Source organism: Danio rerio, chromosome 24 (genome assembly GCF_052040795.2).
Source record: "Danio rerio strain M-AB ecotype USA chromosome 24, GRCz13ab, whole genome shotgun sequence".
NCBI classification, from domain to species: domain Eukaryota; kingdom Metazoa; phylum Chordata; class Actinopteri; order Cypriniformes; family Danionidae; genus Danio; species Danio rerio.
Genome location: NC_141044.1, coordinates 3,512,501 through 3,532,488, shown reverse-complemented (window position 1 = coordinate 3,532,488; position 19,988 = coordinate 3,512,501). Strand labels below are relative to the sequence as shown.

Here is a 19,988-nt window from a genome sequence, read left to right as displayed (position 1 = left end):
GAAGAGCTCTGAGCTGTATGGTTAAACCTAGTGAGCTATATCACCCCTTTATAGGCTGCTACATTCTAAGATGTATCCTCAAAAGTTGACATGGAGCTTTTTACCACACCAATAAAGCTCTGCAGAGGAGACTAACTCGAGTATTGTTTATAGTAGGGCAAGAGTTCAAATTCCAATTAATGTTAAACATATTAAAAAAGTCTGTGATCAGATCTGCTCAGCTTGTTAATGTTCAGTGCGGTCTCTACTCTCTTATTTCATTAGCGACTGATGTTAGTATGCTGCTACGCTAGTGTTGTATTCGGCAAATTGAAGGAGTTCAGTTTGTCAACGAGTAGTTTAGTGCAGTTCGTGAACTCTTTTAACAGTTAAATTGAAAAGGATTTGTGCAAGGAAGTGTTTCTCACTACTTTCAGATCAGGATGGATGCAGATATTGATCTGTTTAGTTTCAGAGCCAGGTAATTCAAGAGCTTCATTAAAGAGGGTTTCTCTTACAAGATGTACATTGTTTTTTTGTAATGAGATGTAGCGACGTTGACATCCGCTGTTCTTTGATTCCAGTTTAATCTCATGCTAGCATGATACTTCATTGTTTTGTGTGAGCTTGTTATTAACTAAATCCTGTATTAGCATGCCTTTAATTGAAAGCCTGAAGAGCTCTGAGCTGTACGGTTAAACCTAGTGAGATGTCACCCATTTATAGGTCGCTACCTGCTAAGATGTATCCTCAAAAGTTGACATGGAGCTTTTTACCACACAAATAAAGTTCTGCAGAGGAGACTGAATGTTTGACCTGAGTATTGTTTGTAGTAAGGTAAAAGTTCGCAATTCCATTTAATGTTTAACGTATTAAAAATATCTGTGATCAGATCTGCTCAGCTTGTAAATGTTCAGTGCGGTCTCTACTCTCTTACTTCATTAGTGACTGATGTTAGTATGCTGCTACGCTAGTGTTGTATTCGGTAAATTGAAGGAGTTCAGTTTGCTAACGAGTAGTTTAGTGCAGTTCGTTAACTCTTTTAACAGTTAAATTGAAAGGATTTGTGCAATGAAGTGTTTCTCACTACTTTTAGATCAGGGTGGATGCAGATATTGATCTGTTTAGTTTCAGAGCCAGGTAATTCAAGAGCTTTATTAAAAAGGGTTTCTCTTACAAGTTGTACACAGTTTTTTTGTAATGAGATGTAGAGACGTTGACATCCGCTGTTCTTTGATTCCAGTTTAATCTCATGCTAGCATGTTGCTACTTTTTTGTGAGCTTGTTGTTAACCAAATACTTTATTAGTCTGTCTTTAATCGGTAGCCTGAAGAGCTGGGAGCTGTACGGTTAAACCTATTTAGCTATATCTCCCATTTATAGGTCGCTACCTGCTTAGATGGAACCTCAAAAGTTGACATGAAGCTTTTTACCACACAAATAAAGCTCTGCTGAGGAGATTAAATGTTTGACTCGAGTATTATTGTGTAGTAAGGTAAGAGTTCGCGATTCCAATTAATGTTAAACGTATTAAAAATATCTGTGATCAGATCTGGTCAGCTTGTAAATGTTCAGTTCGGTCTCTATTCTCTTATTTCATTAGCGACTGATGTTAGTATGCTGCTACGCTAGTGTTGTATTTGGTAAATTGAAGGAGTTCAGTTTGCTAACGAGTAGTTTAGTGCAGTTCGTGAACTCTTTTAACAGTTAAATTGAAAAGGATTTAGGCAAAGGTGTTTTTTCACTACTTTCAGACTAGGGTGGATGCAGATATTGATCTGTTAAGTTTTGGAGACAGACTAATTCAAAAGCTTCATTGAAAAGAGGGTTTCACTTACAAATTGTACTTAAATTATTTGTAATGAGGTGTAGTGACGTTGACATCCGCTGTTCTTTGATACCGGTTTAATCTCAAGCTAGCATGATACTTCATTTTGTTGATGAGCTTGTTATTAACCAAATCCTGTATTAGCATGCCTTTAATTGATGGCCTGAAGAGCTCTGAACAGTACGGTTAGATCTAGTGAGATGTCACCCATTTATAGGTCGCTACCTGCTAAGATGGAACCTCAAAAGTTGATATGACCTTTTTACCACACAAATAAAGCTCTGCAGAGGAGACTGAATGTTTGACTAGAGTATTGTTTGTAGTAAAGTAAGAGTTCACAATTCCAATTAATGTTAAACATATTAAAAATATCTGTGATCAGATCTGGTCAGCTTGTAAATGTTCAGTGCGGTCTCTACTCTCTTATTTCATTAGCGGCTGATGTTAGTAGGCTGCTACGCTAGTGTTGTATTTGCAAATTGAAGGAGTTCAGTAAACGAGTAGTTTAGTGCAGTTCGTGAAATGTTTTACCTTATTCTTCAATGCGGAAGAGCAATTATTTTAGAACTTTGCACCAATAGGTTTACACCATTACTCCAGTTTTATTGTATTCATTGGTCAACTCCTAACAAACAGTGGAGCTTCTGTACAAAGAATAGTATAAAAGTTTCTCTCAGTGCTTCTCTTCACTTATCTTTATCTCTTTTTTTTTGCTTCATACTTGATCTCATGACTTGGCCTTAGCATTTATAAATGATTTCTAAACACTTGTGAAGCTCAAGCACACGATGAAAATGAACCTGTGGGACAAACCCGAACGCATCTGTGCCGTTTCACCCCCAACTCAAACGAGCGAAAGGTTTCTGGGACGGCAGAATTTAGGGCTGAGAGAGACAGATGGAGAGGGAGGATTCCAGCTCTCGTGGCCTCAATAGTGTGACTCGAGCGCAGATGCAGATGTTTTGTTGTTGTGTGTACCGCACAACCTCTCCCTTGAAGTGCATCTTTCCTTTTTAGCATCAGTCCAAAAAGCTTGAAGAGCGCAGATGCACACGGTCGGAGGTTTTCTTCAAGCTAATGCATTTGTTCTGTCAGGCGGCAGTATGAAGGCGCTGAAATGAGCTCTTGCTTCTGAGAAGTGCTGCCCTCTGTGCCTTTTTTGTGTTGATAAAAGCTGGCATCTTTGCTTTTTTAGTGTGCAAAGAGCTGCTTATCTGGAGCTTGAAGATTTCATTCATCTTTTTTCTGTGTCTGCAACGTGGCTTATGGGCTCTGTGAAGTTCTGGCTTTTGAGCCTCTAGACAAACAGTTTCCCTCATTTTTCATCACGAAAAAGTAAATGTAAAACTGAAATGAGTTTAAGTGACAGGAAATTAATGCATGATTACGTCAACGTTTGGAGAAGTGACAGAAAATGAGTGAATGATTATATTAACATTTGGCTGGGTTGTGAGATGTTACGCCCCATCACACAGGGCTTCAGCGTCAATGCTTGACTGAAGGCGTGTCTGAAGTTAGGGCTAACGCAATCGTCAAATCGTCAGCCAATGAAATTCAGTCAGCAAAAGGCCACTGTCTAGCTGGTGTATTTGCATAGAGCGATCTGTATGCTGACGCTTCCGGATCCACAATGCAGTTCGGCAACGCCTGACTTCACCCATTCAAAGTGAATGTTAAGCTTTAGGGATGTAACAATATTGTAAATACCGTCATACTGCAATAGTAGTTTTTTTCAATATTACCGTAGGCGCATGACTCAATAAAACTATATTTCTGAGAAAGGTTGGCTTAGGCGAATGAAGTGAACGGGAGGTAGCGGGAACTATAATTACCATCAGCCTAGGCGTGGCCATCATCCTTTGCGGTCTGTTGTCACTACAGATCCAGTAATGCGGAAAGGGAGTGTGTTACTTGTAGTGGGGAAGAAAAAGAGCTGTATATCATCGAACCTAAAGCGGGTTTTAAATCGGATGTGTGGAAGTGTTTCGGTTTCTTTCTAAAAAGATACGAAAAGGAGAAAAGGTGACAGACAAAGACAAAAACAATATGCAGGCACTGCCAGACTGTGGTGAAATATAAGTTGGTGAATACGACTAAAAACAGTCATCCCTAGTAGGCGTTGAAGCTGACGCCCCTGTGAATAGCGTTAGAATGTAAAGTGATTTCATATTCATTTGAATTATATTAAATTGAAGTAAAATGTTTCAGATAACTTTGAGAATTGTCAAAATATTTGTGAAATAAAGCTCCGTTCTGGATCATTCAGACGGAGTAACATTATAATTGTAATTGGTTATTTTTATAATGTAACTCCCGCAAATTACGAGGGACCACTGTATTACTATATAATACTATAAACTCATGAAAGTTTGTTTGTTTGTTTGTTTGTTTTTTTACAGCTATAAAATTTATTGTAGCATTTTTTAAATTTTGTTATTATTATTTTTTATTATCACGATCAGAGCGACGCAGTGGCGCAGTAGGTAGTGCTGTCGCCTCACAGCAAGAAGGTTGCTGGTTCGAGCCTCAGCTAGGTCAGTTGGCGTTTCTGTGTGGAGTTTTAATGTTCTCCCTACGTTGGCGTGGGTTTCCTCCGGGTGCTCCGGTTTCCCCCACAGTCCAAACACATGCGGTACAGGTGAATTAGGTTGGCTAAATTGTCCGTAGTGTATGAGTGTGTGTGTGAATGTGTGTGGATGTTTCCCAGAGATGTGGCTGGAAGGGCATCCGCTGCGTAAAAACTTGCTGGATAAGTTGGCGGTTCATTCCGCTGTGGCGACCCCGGATTAATAAAGGAACTAAGCCGACAAGAAAATGAATGAAGGAATAAATTATTACGATCATGGCCTTTTTTGTTAGTGTAAGTAATGCTAAATGTGTTTCTAGGCCTGTCAAGATATCTATTTTTTTGTTGTAAGAGATATTAGCGCAAAATATATTGCGATTAAATGATATTATTGTCATTTCAAGACCATTTTATGCCACTCACTATATAATAACCGAATCACAATGGATGTAATAACATCACAATGCAAGTCCACTCTTCCATAGGAACACATCATAGTTTATTCTTAAGAATATTTTATTTAATTATAGTAATTTTAATAATGAGGAATCAGAATGTGAAAATGCATATCCTAAATAAATAATAATAAATGTTAACTAAAAAGTAACAGAGGCTGCGATATCCAGATCTATTTTCAGTCGTGAGGTGCCCACATGAAAATATACTGTAGTAATTTATAGTAAACACTAGAGTGTTTATTTAACCGTACTGACACTTCCTATAGAGATAGAGATAGAGATGTTGGACAATCAGCTTTTTATGGATGGGCGATATATATTGCATCACCAAAAGTGATTGTGGTCATGTCCATGTGTTGTACTATATATTGATTATCGTTATCTGTTTCTCAAAACATCAACAAGGAAAAGCAACAGACCACAGGCCCTTTAAAGAGTGAAAGTAGCTGTACTATAAAGAGAAAAGGGCTTTATTGATGGGAATATGATGGTTAGATCAGTGTGTGGTGTGTGATTGGCCCTGGCTTTGTGTTCTCTGGCTGTGAACTCCAGCTATGCGGAGGGAGTGAATGCACTGTTGGCTTTGTCTGCTGGATTTGAGGAGTGTCTCTCTGGCTGTCTCTGCTCACTGTTGTTAACTTTGCCTCCCAGCGTTCATTAATCTAATTAGTGAAGCTGCTCCAGGTTTGAAGCTCCTAACAGCACATGATGGAGCTCATAAAATGAGTCTGGTTCAGATCGCTCTTTGCAGGGGAGTTAATCAACAGATGTGTGCACGTTTTGAGATGTATGAAGTTGAACTGCAAATAAAGGTATTTTTAAATCACCGGAAAAATAGTATTAAATGTAAGAAAATGTATATTACAATAATAAATTCTCATGGAGAATGTTAGTGCTTTGTAATAGTAACTAATCACGTACAAAATAAAAGTTTATTTACAGAATTTATATGCATGTACTGTGTGTATTTATGTATTTATACACATATTTATGTATTTATACACATATATACACACTAAAATATTAACATTTAGATTACAATTTTTATGTATCTTTAAATTTTATATATTAATTTGAATTATAATTAGTTTTAATAAATAATTATAGTTGTATATACTGAATAATAGTAATACTAATATATATACATATATTAAATAAATTATTTATATATATATATATATTATTTTATTATATACTATTATTATTTTTAATATTATATATATATATATATATATATATATATATATATATATATATATATATATATATATATATATATATATATATATATATATATATATATATATATATATGTAATAATAATAGTATATAATAAAATAATATATATAAAATAATTTATTTAATATATGTATATATTTATTTATTTATTATATGTGCAAATATAATGAATATATATATATATATATATATATATATATATATATATATATATATATATATATATATATATATATGCACAAAAAATTATGCAAACACAAATGTTTATTTTGTGTTGAATTTAGTCACAAATAATCATTTAACAGCACTAGCTTATATCGTTTCTGTGTTCCAAAAACGTTGATTCCTAAATAGTAATTAAAATAATTCCAACTTACATTATTAATGTTTTCCTGTTAATCAACAGTGCAAAATACGATTAACAATAATTGCGTTATCAATGCATTATTTAGCAACAACAACTGCAAACGATGTAGTCGGGAATACCGATGGTCTCCTCAGTAATTTAGTTTACTTTGATTTGCTTAAATGGAGCTTGCTAACTCCAATTTTATTTTGTCTGTGGTGTTTTCAGATTATCGGATTCCCCCATTGATTAAGTAAAGGAAATTATCTTTTTAACAACATCTCTGATTGGAAGATAAGAAGATACTTAACCACAAACACTGAGCAATATGAATGAATATATTATCTCTTTTTTTTTATCTAAAAATTACTATTGTTTTTATTATTATTTTTTTTTTGGGGGGGGGCACAACTGGCTGTATTTTAATTTTTTATTTATAATTATTATTTTTTATAACAAATTTCTCGCGCACAGTCGTGCATTAATACTTCTGCGTGTTGTTTGTGTTGCTCTTCGATTAGGGTTGGGTCGATAGACGATGACATCATCCATATCCGGTGGCCGATAGACATCACAATGCTGAGCATTGCCATCCTCACGCAGGCCCCGTATACACCAATACGTCTTCGTTTTAAAATGGCGTTTTAGAATAAAACGATCCACATTCACACTGGCGTTTCACCTACCTTTTCTGAACAGATCTCCATCCACATTAAACCACTGAAAACGCACATCACGTGTCCACACACACACTCTGGCATGAGCTGCAGTGTATGCGCACGTCTAGGCTCCAGGCGGTCAGCAGGTGCTTTGAGCACAAAACCTCAGAGAGCAGTGCACGTTGGACAGTTTTTCAAGGATGTACTGCTGGATGACGTCTCACTATAGTTGTTAAATATGATATTTAATTAATCTTGTCTCTATCTAATGACTCTTCGGTCTTTTGAATCTATCAGGTAACGTGTCACAGTATCAGTACTCTGCCTCAATCTTTCACTTTCACGTTTGTACTTAGTAATTTTAGCGAGACATTGTACAATGGCAAATTTGTCGACATCACCCAACCCTATCTGTAATCATGGGGTAAACACAAAACAAAGGTTTCCATCTGGAGCTCTTTCATTGGACTCGACACTTGTAAGTGATGCCAAGCTGACCAATCACAGAGCTTGCGCTAAACATTGTTGTGATGTGTAGTTACATTTTTTGAGAGGTGCGTATCATTGTCAGCCACAGTGAGGGCTATGTGACAGCGCAAAGGCTGTGCTGGAAAAATAAACCAGCCTTAACAGTATTCAGGTACAGATATAAACTAATCAAATGCACAATAAAGTTGTGTAATCTCTATTCAATAATTATTTAAACAGAATTGGCACAATTGGCATGCAAATTGTTCTTGTTTTGGGTTCATTTCTGGCACTTTTTAAGCAGCTTTCAGTGTTAATGTTAGGCTTATAAATGAATTAGTTGTTTTTTAATTTGTGGTTATTTCTTTTTAACCCATGTGCTCAGTATGATGCATTTCAAATAAATCAGCGTATCCTGCTTTCGCTGTCTGCACTGTACTTTTGGATCTGCCTTTTCCCCTCACCATCTTCCTGACCCACGTTTGGACAATGGACAATCGCTGGCCATCGTTCTAGAGGAAATGATCTCTCGCTTTGACTGCACCGAGATCATTTGACTATAAACCGTCTTCTGGCAGTCGGCGCATCGAGGCCCTAAAACAATAGTCATCTTCATCAGATATTTATTCAGCCAAATGGCACACAATCGCTGTGGGATTGTTGGGATTGTCTGTGACATGTAAACAGTTGCTCATTCCTTGTGTTTATCTGAGAGTTTGCCCAACAGCGCCGCCACCAGTGTACACGCCATACACTTTAGATAAGAGATGTGTGTAAGACTGAGTTTTTCCAAAGTCTCTCCAGCCTTTTTCCATTAGTTGTGTTACTCTGAGTTGTTTTTGTGTTAAACTAATGAGTTTGTTTTTTTTCATAGGTCTGCCTAAGATCATCTCTACTAGGATATCCACAGCTTTGATGCAGCACAGGTAAGCATTACAGCTGCTGTTTGGATATGAACTTTAATGTGAGAAGTTATCTTTAGAACCAAACCCAAGTTAACCTTGCTTCATTATGTTAGGGGTAAAGTAAATTCAGGAAGTTGTTAATGCAGAATAAAGCCAGGGTGTCCTCAGGGTCTTAATATCTTAAATTTTAAAAACTAAATTTTAGGCCTTAAGGTCTTAAAGTTACTGAAATGTCTTGGTGTAGGTCTTAAATCCTTTTTAACAAATCTTAATTTCCCCCTGTATATGTAAAGTTACCCTATCTGGCTGACCAATCACCAACAAGTCATCTTAATAAAAACTTTTAACATAAGGTAAATATCTCTCTTTTAATTACATTTCTTTTAATTAAAGAGTTAAAAAATACCTTACAATAACATTTGTTTAAAAGTTATCCATGCATTTTAGACACTATTGTTCAAACATTTAATTTATTATAGTTAAAAAAAACTTAATATATGTGCTTAAGAAATAGCCAAATTAAAATTGTTTTGAGGCTAGTAATTTTTTTTTCATTGGCCAAACCGTGCCATTTGAAAAGTGTTTAGCTCTGCATAAGTCTGAAATTTCATACATAATGGTTTTTAAAGTCTTACATTTTTGCATGGTGACACCTGACAGGTTGAAACCGTAGCACTGTTGTATTTTGTGAAAACAGCCATGCTGGATGGACTTTTTCCCACTTATTCCATGGCTACTTGCCACAAAACATAAAAATTAGACACACAGCATTGTTCTAAGTAAGAAGAGCTTATTCATTCTTTAACTGAACAGAAAGCTGGCAGAAATAAAAATAGGTGATGGAGTATACACTAACCTGTGCATTATTCAGTCACAAGATGGCGCCAAACAGTCAAAAATCACACAGCTGACAGAAACAAAAACAGGTGAATGGAGTATACATTAACCTGCACATTATTCATTCATAAGATGGTGCCTAGCAGTCAAAAAAAAACTTCAAAGGTGACAGAAACAAAGACAGCTGATGGAGTATACACTAACCTGTGCATTATTCAGTCATAAGATGGTGCCTAGCTGTCAAAAAATAAATAAATTCAAAGGTGACAGAAACAAAGACAGCTGATGGCGTATACACTAACCTGTGCATTATTAGTCATAAGATGGTGCCTAGCAGTAAAAAAAAACTTCAAATGTGACAGAAACAAAGACAGCTGATAAAGTATACACTAACCTTTGCATTATTCAGTCACAAGATGGTGCCAAACAGTCAAAAACAATAGCGTGACAGACAAGCAGATACATATAAATGTGAATGCAGGTGTGTGGGTGGAACATTTTCACTGACAGTCAAGGTGATACGAAGTTCCCCGATGAGCCTGTGTTATTTAGAGGTTGTTATCTTGGGATAACATACCATAGAATGTCATGACAGACCAATCAGAATTGAGTATTCCAGACAGCCGTGTAATAAATGAGCAATGTCACACGAGTAGCAGTGCGATATTGCGGTATATTGGCTCAGGTGGGAAGTTTGCATTGGCTCGAGGCTGCAGGTTGAGTGCCTTAGTGTCTCACCAGTGCCGATATACAGCCATATCGCACTGCTAAGAGTGTGATATTGTGTTTATACAACAGTTTGACGGCATAATCATGTATATAAAAAATTTAATTAAACACAGAGTCTCAAAAACCCTTTTGTAAGAGGAACTACTTTCTTCCAGCATTCTGTCATACTCAAGCCTGTCACGATATCAATTAAACAGTATTATTGTCATTTTAAGGCCATTTTACGTCATATATATATAAACGAAGTAAACAATAAAAACGTTATTGTTTTTTATATGTATGGGCGATTATATATTGCATCACCAAAAATGATTACTGTTATGTCCATGTGTTGTACGAGAAGTTGATTTTTTTGATTATTGTGAAAGGCCTGGTCATACTGTCATTATCACATGACATACCCACATCACTTGCGTCGCTTCAGTCTGAACTGTAAATTCTTTTGTATGGCATCATTGGATGGATACTTTTTTTTCGAATATAGGTCATTTGGGTACTGTTTTTTTGAATATTAGTGGGAAAGCATGTGATTTTTGCATGCAGCTACTGTCTTCATGAATGAATCATTGACTTGCTTGATTCATGGATTTGTTCAGAAATTAGACACTTCAGTGTTGCCCTGAGATGCACAAAATCAGCTTTGTTTAAATTCCTCATTTACGTGGATTAAGAATTACTTATAAATTGAATTCTCAGGTGCCCAAATAGTTGTCTTGTAAACAATGGGCAAGATGCTTATTTAAAAACACGGTTCAGTTTTAAGTTCTAAATGGTCTGTAAACGCCCCCAAGCTTACAAGCTTCATATGAGTTTTTACAAATGTGTCTATTAACTTATTCATGTGAGTCTAGTCATTCTTCATGTTGTAGTTGTGGTCAACGTTTTTGTCGCTGGAGAGAATTTGTTTAATGCAGCTGATGAAAACATGAGTGCAGAGACCTTTAGAAAGTAGGTCACCTATGCTGTGGCCTGAAGATGCTCATGAGAAGGTGAGCAGCGACGTTAATCCATTCTGACAGCAATCTTTGCTGTTCTGAGCCCTGTAGGCCCGATAGTCATCATTGTGTGTTTGAGAAAGCTACCTGGACGTGTCCTTCAAGCTCAAATGGTCTTCAGATCGCTGTTGTTGTAATACAGCATTGTCATTTTCGATCCGTCATGTCAAGCTTAGTCATCCAGTTGAACATCAGGATTTCTACAAGTTTCAATTTCACTTTAGCTTGTTCCAAGCAGATGTCAGTATTTGTTATCAATGAGTTCAGCTGAAGACGTTTTGTTGGTTCTCCAAAAAGCAATTTGACTTTAAAATGAGATGTTGGAAGAACTTTCTGTTCTCAAAGATTTTCCTAAAGGGTTACTTCATCCCCAAAATTTAAATTCTGTCAAAAAAAAGCCCCTCACGCCCTCATTCCTCAGTCTGACCTCAGGGTACCAAGTACTGAACCGACACCTGAGTGTGTATCTGTAGAGACCGTTGCTTATACCACTCTTAGGCCTGTCCGATGCCAGAATTTTTACAGTATCATCAGCAAGTATTTACAAAATGAATATCTGTATTAGAACAAGCCTATTAAACCTATTTATCAATGTTTTATTAAGACTTTATAAAGACAATGTGTTGGAGCATGTAATCTCAACTCATGGCAAGTGGAATGGGACAGCTGCATAAATAATCAAACTACAAGAAATCAACCCAAACATGCGTGAAAGACACTTCTCAAATGCTATTTTTGATAACAGGCATGAACAGACATTCACACCAGATGCTGTATTGGTCACTGTAGGTATTTTGTATTTAGTGAATGATGAACCACCAACATGTAATTACAGTCAAGCTGCTTTCACCATAAAACATACATTATTTTATTACAATGGGAAAGTTTGAGTAACATTAGACAAGATTTTATAATGAAATCACTTTAGATGTTTTTAAAATGGCTGAATTTTTAGTTATTTATTAATTATTGAATTGAAAAAATATTATTAAACTTTTTAATATTCAGTGTTTGTAAATTGTATTTATTTCTATGTGTATATTTGTTTGTGTATCATCTCATTGAAAATATGAAGTTGTTCTTATCATGGAATGTTTTTGTGCATATTGATCTTGCCATGAGAAAGCTGATGATTGAATTACTGTCTTCCGCAGTGTTGAAATAAATCCAAGATGACGGAAGAGGTGATTGTCATCGCCAAGTTTGATTACATGGCCCAGCAGGACCAGGAGCTGGACATCAAGAAGAACGAGCGTCTGTGGCTCTTGGATGACTCCAAGTCTTGGTGGCGTGTGAGAAACGCCACCAACAAGACGGGCTTCGTCCCATCCAACTACGTCGAACGGAAGAACAGTGCCAGGAAAGCCTCAATCGTCAAGAACCTCAAGGACACATTAGGTAAAAACACAACTTCTGCTATGCTTCCACCCACCTATTTTAATGCCCATTTTGCATATGCTCATAAAAAAAACGGTTGATGGAAATGTCAAGATGCGATTAAGTTTTGAAAATGCGCATAAAAAACATAGGATCAACTTTTTATTTGATAAAAGATGTGCATAAACTGATGGAAACACTTAGCAAACATTCCAGTATGCGCATTAAAAAAAGCTCAAGAGATTTTGTTATAAGACATCATGCAGTGATAAAGTCTATGAATGGACAAACCAGCTGGGGGCCACTTTGTAAAACATATGAAATGTTGTTTTGGTCGTTCTACAACGCCTTAACCGTTTCAGTATTAGAGTTATTATATTATTAATGACCTCCAGAACTGTCATGAGCATCTGTGCTCCACGTCTCACGCCTTCGAACGCCACCACTCGTTCATTGCTCCTCTCCTACTGCAGCAAATTCTGGTTTTCTTTTGATATTTGGCGCCATTTAATCAGGAAGTGACGATTTTGTTTTCTTTGACTTGTTGGATGCTTTATTTGCACGTCTTTTTTGCAGTATTCCGGCTTTGCGCACAGATTTGTTGCACATTTTTGCAGGGAAACATGGCTATTATCCATGCCAAATTATTAAACATTGCAACTCAACCTGTTTGCAAGCAAGGAGTATTTGATGGAGAAGTTGAGGGCCGAATTGTCATCGTAGCTCTTTTGTGGGGAATAAAACAGTTTGCAGACACACATCTGATTCCACTTCTGCTTATGAAGAGCAGATATATTGCTGATATATTTGCTACTATTTGGGCAAGGTGTTGTTTAGCATGTAGAGCATTTTTTTTGTCATTTCCTGGATAGTCTTGCTTTTTGACCACATTGAGTGTTCGTGCTTCGATACACAGGAAGATATAGTACTGCAGTCTCAGATACACACTTTCAAACCGGCTCTCTTAACCATACACCTTCAGTCCATTATTGTTCAGGTATAGTACTTTTTATTTCCATTTAATCTTTCTGTATGTTCGAGTGGGTCACAATTATAGGGGTAGTTCACACAAAAATAGTTCATTCTGTCATCATTTACCCAGCAATGATTTGATTTAAACCAGTTTGAGTTTGATTTTGTTCTGTTGAGATTTTTTGAAGAATGTTAGAAGCCTGATTTGGAAAAACAAATACAATAGAAGTCAATGGTTACAGGTTTCCAGCATTCTTCAAAATATCTTCTTTTGTGTTCAGCAGAACAAATAAAAGTTCAAACCACTTTAGAGCAAGTCGAGGGTGGGTAAATGATGCTCATGACTATGTTGTCTTTGACGCCAAAGAAAGTAAAACAGCTAAGGCTAATTTTCTCTTGAATTGACTTGTTAGCTTGGATTATACAAATGCTAATTGCAGCTTTTTAATTTAATTAATTTAATTAATTTGCTTAATTTCTAATCAAATAAAAAAAGTTATTTATTTATGTCTTATTTATTTTTTTATTCATATTGTCTAAATATTGACTTTTTTGTTTTTGTTTTTTGTTAAAAAAACATTTGTCAACAATATATTCTTTCAATTTATTCTAGTTCACTCTTTGATTAGCAAACTCTGGGCAATATATGAACAGTTTAGATCCAAAAACCTCTAAGTGCCGTCTGAAATTTTTCTTTTAAACTAGCCTTTTTTCAGCCTTTTTATGTTTGTTAAGTTATTTCATTTTTCAATTTGGAGAAACAGTGTTTTGTTTGGTAAAACAGTAAAGCTACTAAAACTACACACAATAGCCTTAGAAAAAGGCAAATTTTAGAGGAAAATTTAATTTAGCGCTTAGAGGTTTTTGCATCTGAACTCTTGATATTATTTATTAACATTTGTTAATGTAAGTCATAAAAATAGTTTACAATAGTAATATATAATAGCTTTCCCCCCATTTTATAATAAGGTATTATTTAACATGTATAACTTACATAACTTAACTTATATAACTTGCTATTTTAAGGTAAATTATAAAATAAAACAATTTATTTTTGTTCCAAGGCTATAAGGTTCTATAACCTAATATTTTGTACAAGTTTTTCTTTGCTAATGCATTTACTTTTTCTTCTTTTTTTGGATAATATTAGCATGCTGTACAGATTTTGTCTGTATAATGTGTCATGACTCTACTACCCTACTATAATTGATAAAGGGTTTTCAGGATTGATAAAGTGCTTAAATGCTTTAATAATTTGTTTTCAGCATTGCATTTCTTTTTTTAACTTGGTGTGGCATTTCTGTTCACTCAGAGGCATAATCAAGTGTGTTATTTTAATAGCATTTTGCATTGCAACATATTTCTTTCCCTTCAATATGGTTGCGTCTGAGTTTAACAGATTACTGAATTAAAAAAAGGGCTGCTTCTGTCTGTCAGTTGATTGCTGGTTGGATAGGAACGTATTGATGAATTCCCACAATGAGGTCAATGACATGCATTTAACAAACAGACAGTGTCAATTTCCATTCCATGCCGACTTGAAGGAAATCTTTTGCATTGCGCTGTTGCTGAAGGAAGTGTTTGTGATGCTGGAATGTGCGGCGTAGAGTCAGGAGATAAGAACGACAAAGAGAAACGCTGCAGATTGAAAGATTAGCTCTTCACGTTCCTGTCCAGACTAGAGCAGATGTTCAGCACACCTGATGATCTGCTGGACCCTCAAACAGAGACGTCAGTTCAGAAACACACTGATGTATGTATTTTTTTATCTCACAATGCAGATTTTTCTGACAGTTTCAGATTATAAATTCATAATTACAAAACGATTGATCATTCAGAATTTAAAAAGTTTGTAATTAAAAAAAAAAGATTACAATAATAAAAAATATCCACAGAGATAACCTGAGATTTGTCAACTCGGTGCTTTCTCTCATGTTTTCAAAAGGTTTCATTGGTGCACAAGTCAAATAAAAAACAAAGCAGAAAACAAAAAAGCATCTGTTTGTTTATACTTTACAACAAATACATAACATTTCATCAGAATACAGAATAGATCAAATAATAAAAAATTCGAATTATACAATCGAGAAATGGTGTCATTTATATGTTGTTTTAGAATCAGAAACATCAAACCTAGACACCTCTATTTAAAGAAAAACTGAAACTCGCAGTGTGCAAGTTGTGCTATATAAATACACGCGTCTCTTATTTAACACCAATAGAAATGTGTGTTGCTATGCACACGGGTTTTCTTTCTTTAAAGAAGTTAAATTGCAGATGATCAATGCAATGTTAGAAGCTATGAGATGCGAGATGAAAAAGCCTTTTAAAATCTGACAGAATTTATTGCAAAACTGACTGAAATCTTTTTATAAGTGGGTATGAATGTAAATACAGTTGAGGACCAAACTATTCACCCTCCTGTTTAATTAAATATTTTCCACAATATTTCCTATAATATTTTGTTCCTTCTTGATAGTTTATTATTATTATTATTATTTAATAAGGAAGAAAAAAAGCTACTAAAGTCAATATTTTTAGCCCCCTTTGGAATTAGTTTATTTTGATTGGCTACAGAACAAACCCAGGTTATAATAGTTTTGGATTTTTCATTCGTTTTAGTTTTTATTTCGCTTGACTTTTTGTTTTCAAATTCAGTCAGTTTTAATTAGTTTTTAGACGTTACATTGCTTGTTGTTATTACTGTCTATGTTTTGAAATTGCTTCGTTTTGGTTAGTTTTTTTTTTAAGTTTCAGTATTAGTTTTAGTTATTTTTTTGTTGTTTTTCGTGAATTAGGATTTTTTTTAGGTGCAAGATTCAAAATCATTAGAATAAATATTGTAGAATAAAAACTTAACCAAAGATAGGCCACAAACACAATTTTTTTGACACAAGAAAAGTACAATCTACCACAGGGATCACCAAACTTATTCCTGGAGGTCCGGTGTCTTGCAGATTTTAGCTCCAACCCTAATCAAACACACCTGAACAAGCTAATTAAGGTCTTACTAGGTATACTTGAAACACCCAGGCTGGTGTGTTGAGGCAAGTTGGAGCTAAATCTTGCAGGGCACCGGACCTCCAGGAACAGAATTGGTGACCTGATTTACCACTACTATCTACCCATCCTCAAATTTAAACAACAGCTCACATGACAGCTGTCCCTGGTACAATATGTATGCAAGGCTGCTTCTGAGGTTAAATGCACAGTAGTGATGGAAGTTCGGATCTTTAACGTGAACCAGATCTTTCACAACAATCTTCCCAAGTTTGGACATTTCAAAAAAACTTAATCAGCAATCATAATTTCAGTCAGTTAAAACATCACCATGATCTGAAAAGTTTCTTACAATTACGTTTTGCAACCCGGCTGAAGCATGATTCACTTATTTAAATTACATTACGGCTTTCTGTTATGAAATAAACTTGCGTTTCGCCAGATCCTCTCATTTAAGCCCTCGATTTACCTGCGCTGCAGTTGTTTACGTTTGCTACAGTCACAGCAGGCTGTTATGTACTGTTTGTGTTTCGTTCACTGAAACTCGCATGTGCAGTATTATCGGTTCAACGCTTCTCAAATCTGATCTCAGTGTACTGTTCTAATAACTGAATAACTCTTTATATATTGGTTTATTTTGAGTTAGAGGGGGATATCAGGGATATAAGAAGTAAGTTGTTTGTGGATAAGTGCTTAACGTTACTGAAGACATGAATCGTTTCAAATGATTCAGTTTGATTTGGTGAACTAGTTCAACCGGTTCACTTAGAAGATCCGTTTAAAAAGAATGATTCGTTCACGATCGCTATCACCAATACAGAAATAAAACCCATTGTTGGGCACAAATGTGTTAAAGTAATCATTTTAAGTCTCTGTATTTAATACTGTCATAGTGCTGCTGCCATATCTACTCATTGTTTTTGTCATGCGAGTATGACTGGAGGAGAACCGGCTTGATCTGGCCAAGTGTGAAGTGAATAGATTTACTTCTAAAAGGCTTAAAGTATGTATTAAATACATTCACAAAGATGAAAACGAATGATGTTTAGGCTATAACTTTAGGTAGTTTCTGTTAGTTTTGTATGTTCACAATACAGTTTAAGTTTTTATTTTACTTGTTTTTATTTTTATTTCTGTTAGCAAAAAAGATTTTTCAATTCTAGTTTTCGGTTGTTTTTGTTAACTATAATAGTCTTGGAATAAACCACAGTTGTTGTTTAGTGATTTAAATAAGTCTATCTTGCCTAGATAACCCAATTAACCTAGTTAAGCCTTTAATTGCGGTTTAAGCTAAATACTAGTATCTTGTAAAATATGATGTACTGTCATCATGGCAAAGGCAAAATAAGTTTGTTATTAGACAACTTATGTTTAAAAATTTATTGAAAATAAACATTCTCCTTTAAACGGCACTTGTGAAATATTTGAAACAGAATGAAAGTTTCACAGGAGGGCTAAGTGTGTGTTTAAGTGTGTGTGTGTTTAAACGCTTTCCATAGGCATCCTCTAAAAGCAACACATTCAGCAAGTAAACATTTGAGGATTCCTGGGAAGTGCCGGCACACGTCTGTTCGGCACATGTTTGTTCTTTAATCTAATCTTGAATCTGTGCACTCTAAAGTGTTGGCGTGGTGGTTAGCTGAAGGTTTGCTCTGTGCTGTCGACACACAGGAACAAGGTCTTTTGCAGAGCCTCGAGGTCTACAATGAAAGTTTGTGTGTTTCTGATGACTATCTGTCTATGGCCGTCTCTGCGGCTCTTTAGAAACACTCATTCACAGCCTCTGTTCTTGAGGCTTTCTCTCACAGTCTGTGAGTGTGTGTGTATTGTAATGTCTTATCACATAACGTTGTATTATAAAATATTGTATCATATCATATATCATATCACATTTCTTATATCACTTCACATATATACTGCATCGTATGAAATATCTTGTATCATGTCACATATCTTATCACTAGTGCTTAATTTGTGAATTGCGTATGGATGGAGAGGTATGGAGAGGTATGAAAGTGGAGAGAGGGGGAGAGTTGCTGGGGTTGGTGCGGTGGATGAAGGAGGGGTGTCGTGGACGAAAGTGAGCGGGGCCGGGGTGTAGCGCACGAAAGTGAGCAGGGCCGGGGTGTAGCGCACGATGATGCTTAATGTGAGTAATAAAAGATGGAAATGTATTTCCTTTAAGTCTAATGTAGTGAACGAACATTTCAGCCGAGTGACTCTGCTTGTTAAGTTGTGATGTATGGAATACTGTTTCTGGGTCTAAGCCGCTACTCATTTAAATAGAGAAAATATTTATTTATGACTAACTTTTAGTCATATCACACATTCAAATGAATTTTATATAAAATCAAGGTGTCTCTGGACTTGCTGCATCACAGACTACAATATTTTAACAATTTCTAAAAAAATAAATCGTTTATTTTTAAATAAATGTTTTAATTAAAAGTAAACGTTTATTATTACCATTTGTTGGGTCTCCCCATACACTTTCCCCCCTTTTTTTTTTGCATGCTTAAGAATATTTGCTTGACGTTAAGATGGAAACCCTGCCATTCTTCAAATCATTCCAACTATCAGCTAGATAAGATGTGAATTTAGTGATTTAGCGGGCATTAAAGGGCACCTATGGTGAAAAATCTACTTTTTAAGCTGTTTCAACATACATATGTGTAGAAATAGTGTATAGACGTCATATTGGGGTGATATAAACACACCCCAATATAATTTTTATTTATTTTTTTTATTTAACAACATAAAAACGGTGGACCAATTGAAGTGGTTTTCCAACCGCAACTTGGTGTAGGAGAGCGGTCCCCCCGTCCACCGGATTGATTGACAGCTGCGTATTAAAATGTCCCGGTAGTCACGTGTATAATCATATCAACAAGACCAGACGTGCGCAAAGCAACCTGGAATAAAAGGTCTGTTCTGTTCGCTAGGATCTTTAATCATTATCAAATGTGATAAAGAGTAAGTTTCACATGTTTAAAGTGTTTAAAAACAGTGCACGTGTGTAATGAAGTACAGTGATTTACTTCAGGTTTACTTCATCAGCACAGCCGCGTGTCAGAAAAATTGTAAAGGAAGACGCTTCAGTCTCGCTTTGTGGACGTTAAATCAGGTTTATTTTGTAAATTAACTTAACAGATATCCATATAGCAGTGGAGATTAACCTGTATCCTGTCACATTTGCGCCTAAAAATAGTGCAAAGCTAAACGCGCTCTGTCTGTCTGTCTGTCTGTCTGTCTGTCTGTCTGTCTGTCTGTCTGTCTGTCTGTCTGTCTGTCTGTGTGTGCGTGCGTGAGTGCATGCGTGCGTGTGCGTGCAACTACACATCAAATTCTGATTGGTAAAGTTCTTACTGTAGTATTTCTCACAAACGCTACGTAAGATCTTCTTCCTTTAAGTCTGTTTGTTGTCTGATGCAGCCGAGGGAGGAGATTAAGGCACGCAGAAAGGCACATAGAAACGGTAGGCGGGGAGAACTAGCCTTAAAGCCGCAGTACGACAAAACCGCTCCCCTGGTGTAAAAATGTATAAAATAAAATCTTGTAAAAGGTATAATGAAAAATCTGATGGGTGTTTTGAGCTGAAACTGGAGACGCAAAACACTTAAATTAAATCTG

At 35.7% G+C, this 19,988-nt stretch overlaps 1 protein-coding gene across 13 annotated transcripts in view; it reads left to right on the top strand.

Annotated features, from left to right (window-relative positions):
* nck1b (NCK adaptor protein 1b) overlaps positions 1-19,988 on the top strand; it is a 162,006-nt gene that overhangs the window by 122,352 nt on the left and 19,666 nt on the right. For all 13 annotated transcript variants that reach the window (XM_087309047.1, XM_087309050.1, XM_087309052.1 and 10 more), the window contains 2 exons: positions 8,418-8,469; positions 12,164-12,407. In XM_087309047.1, the coding sequence (XP_087165173.1) occupies positions 12,182-12,407 (226 nt within the window). In that variant the 5' untranslated portion in view covers positions 8,418-8,469; positions 12,164-12,181. The remainder of the gene's footprint in view (positions 1-8,417; positions 8,470-12,163; positions 12,408-19,988) is intronic.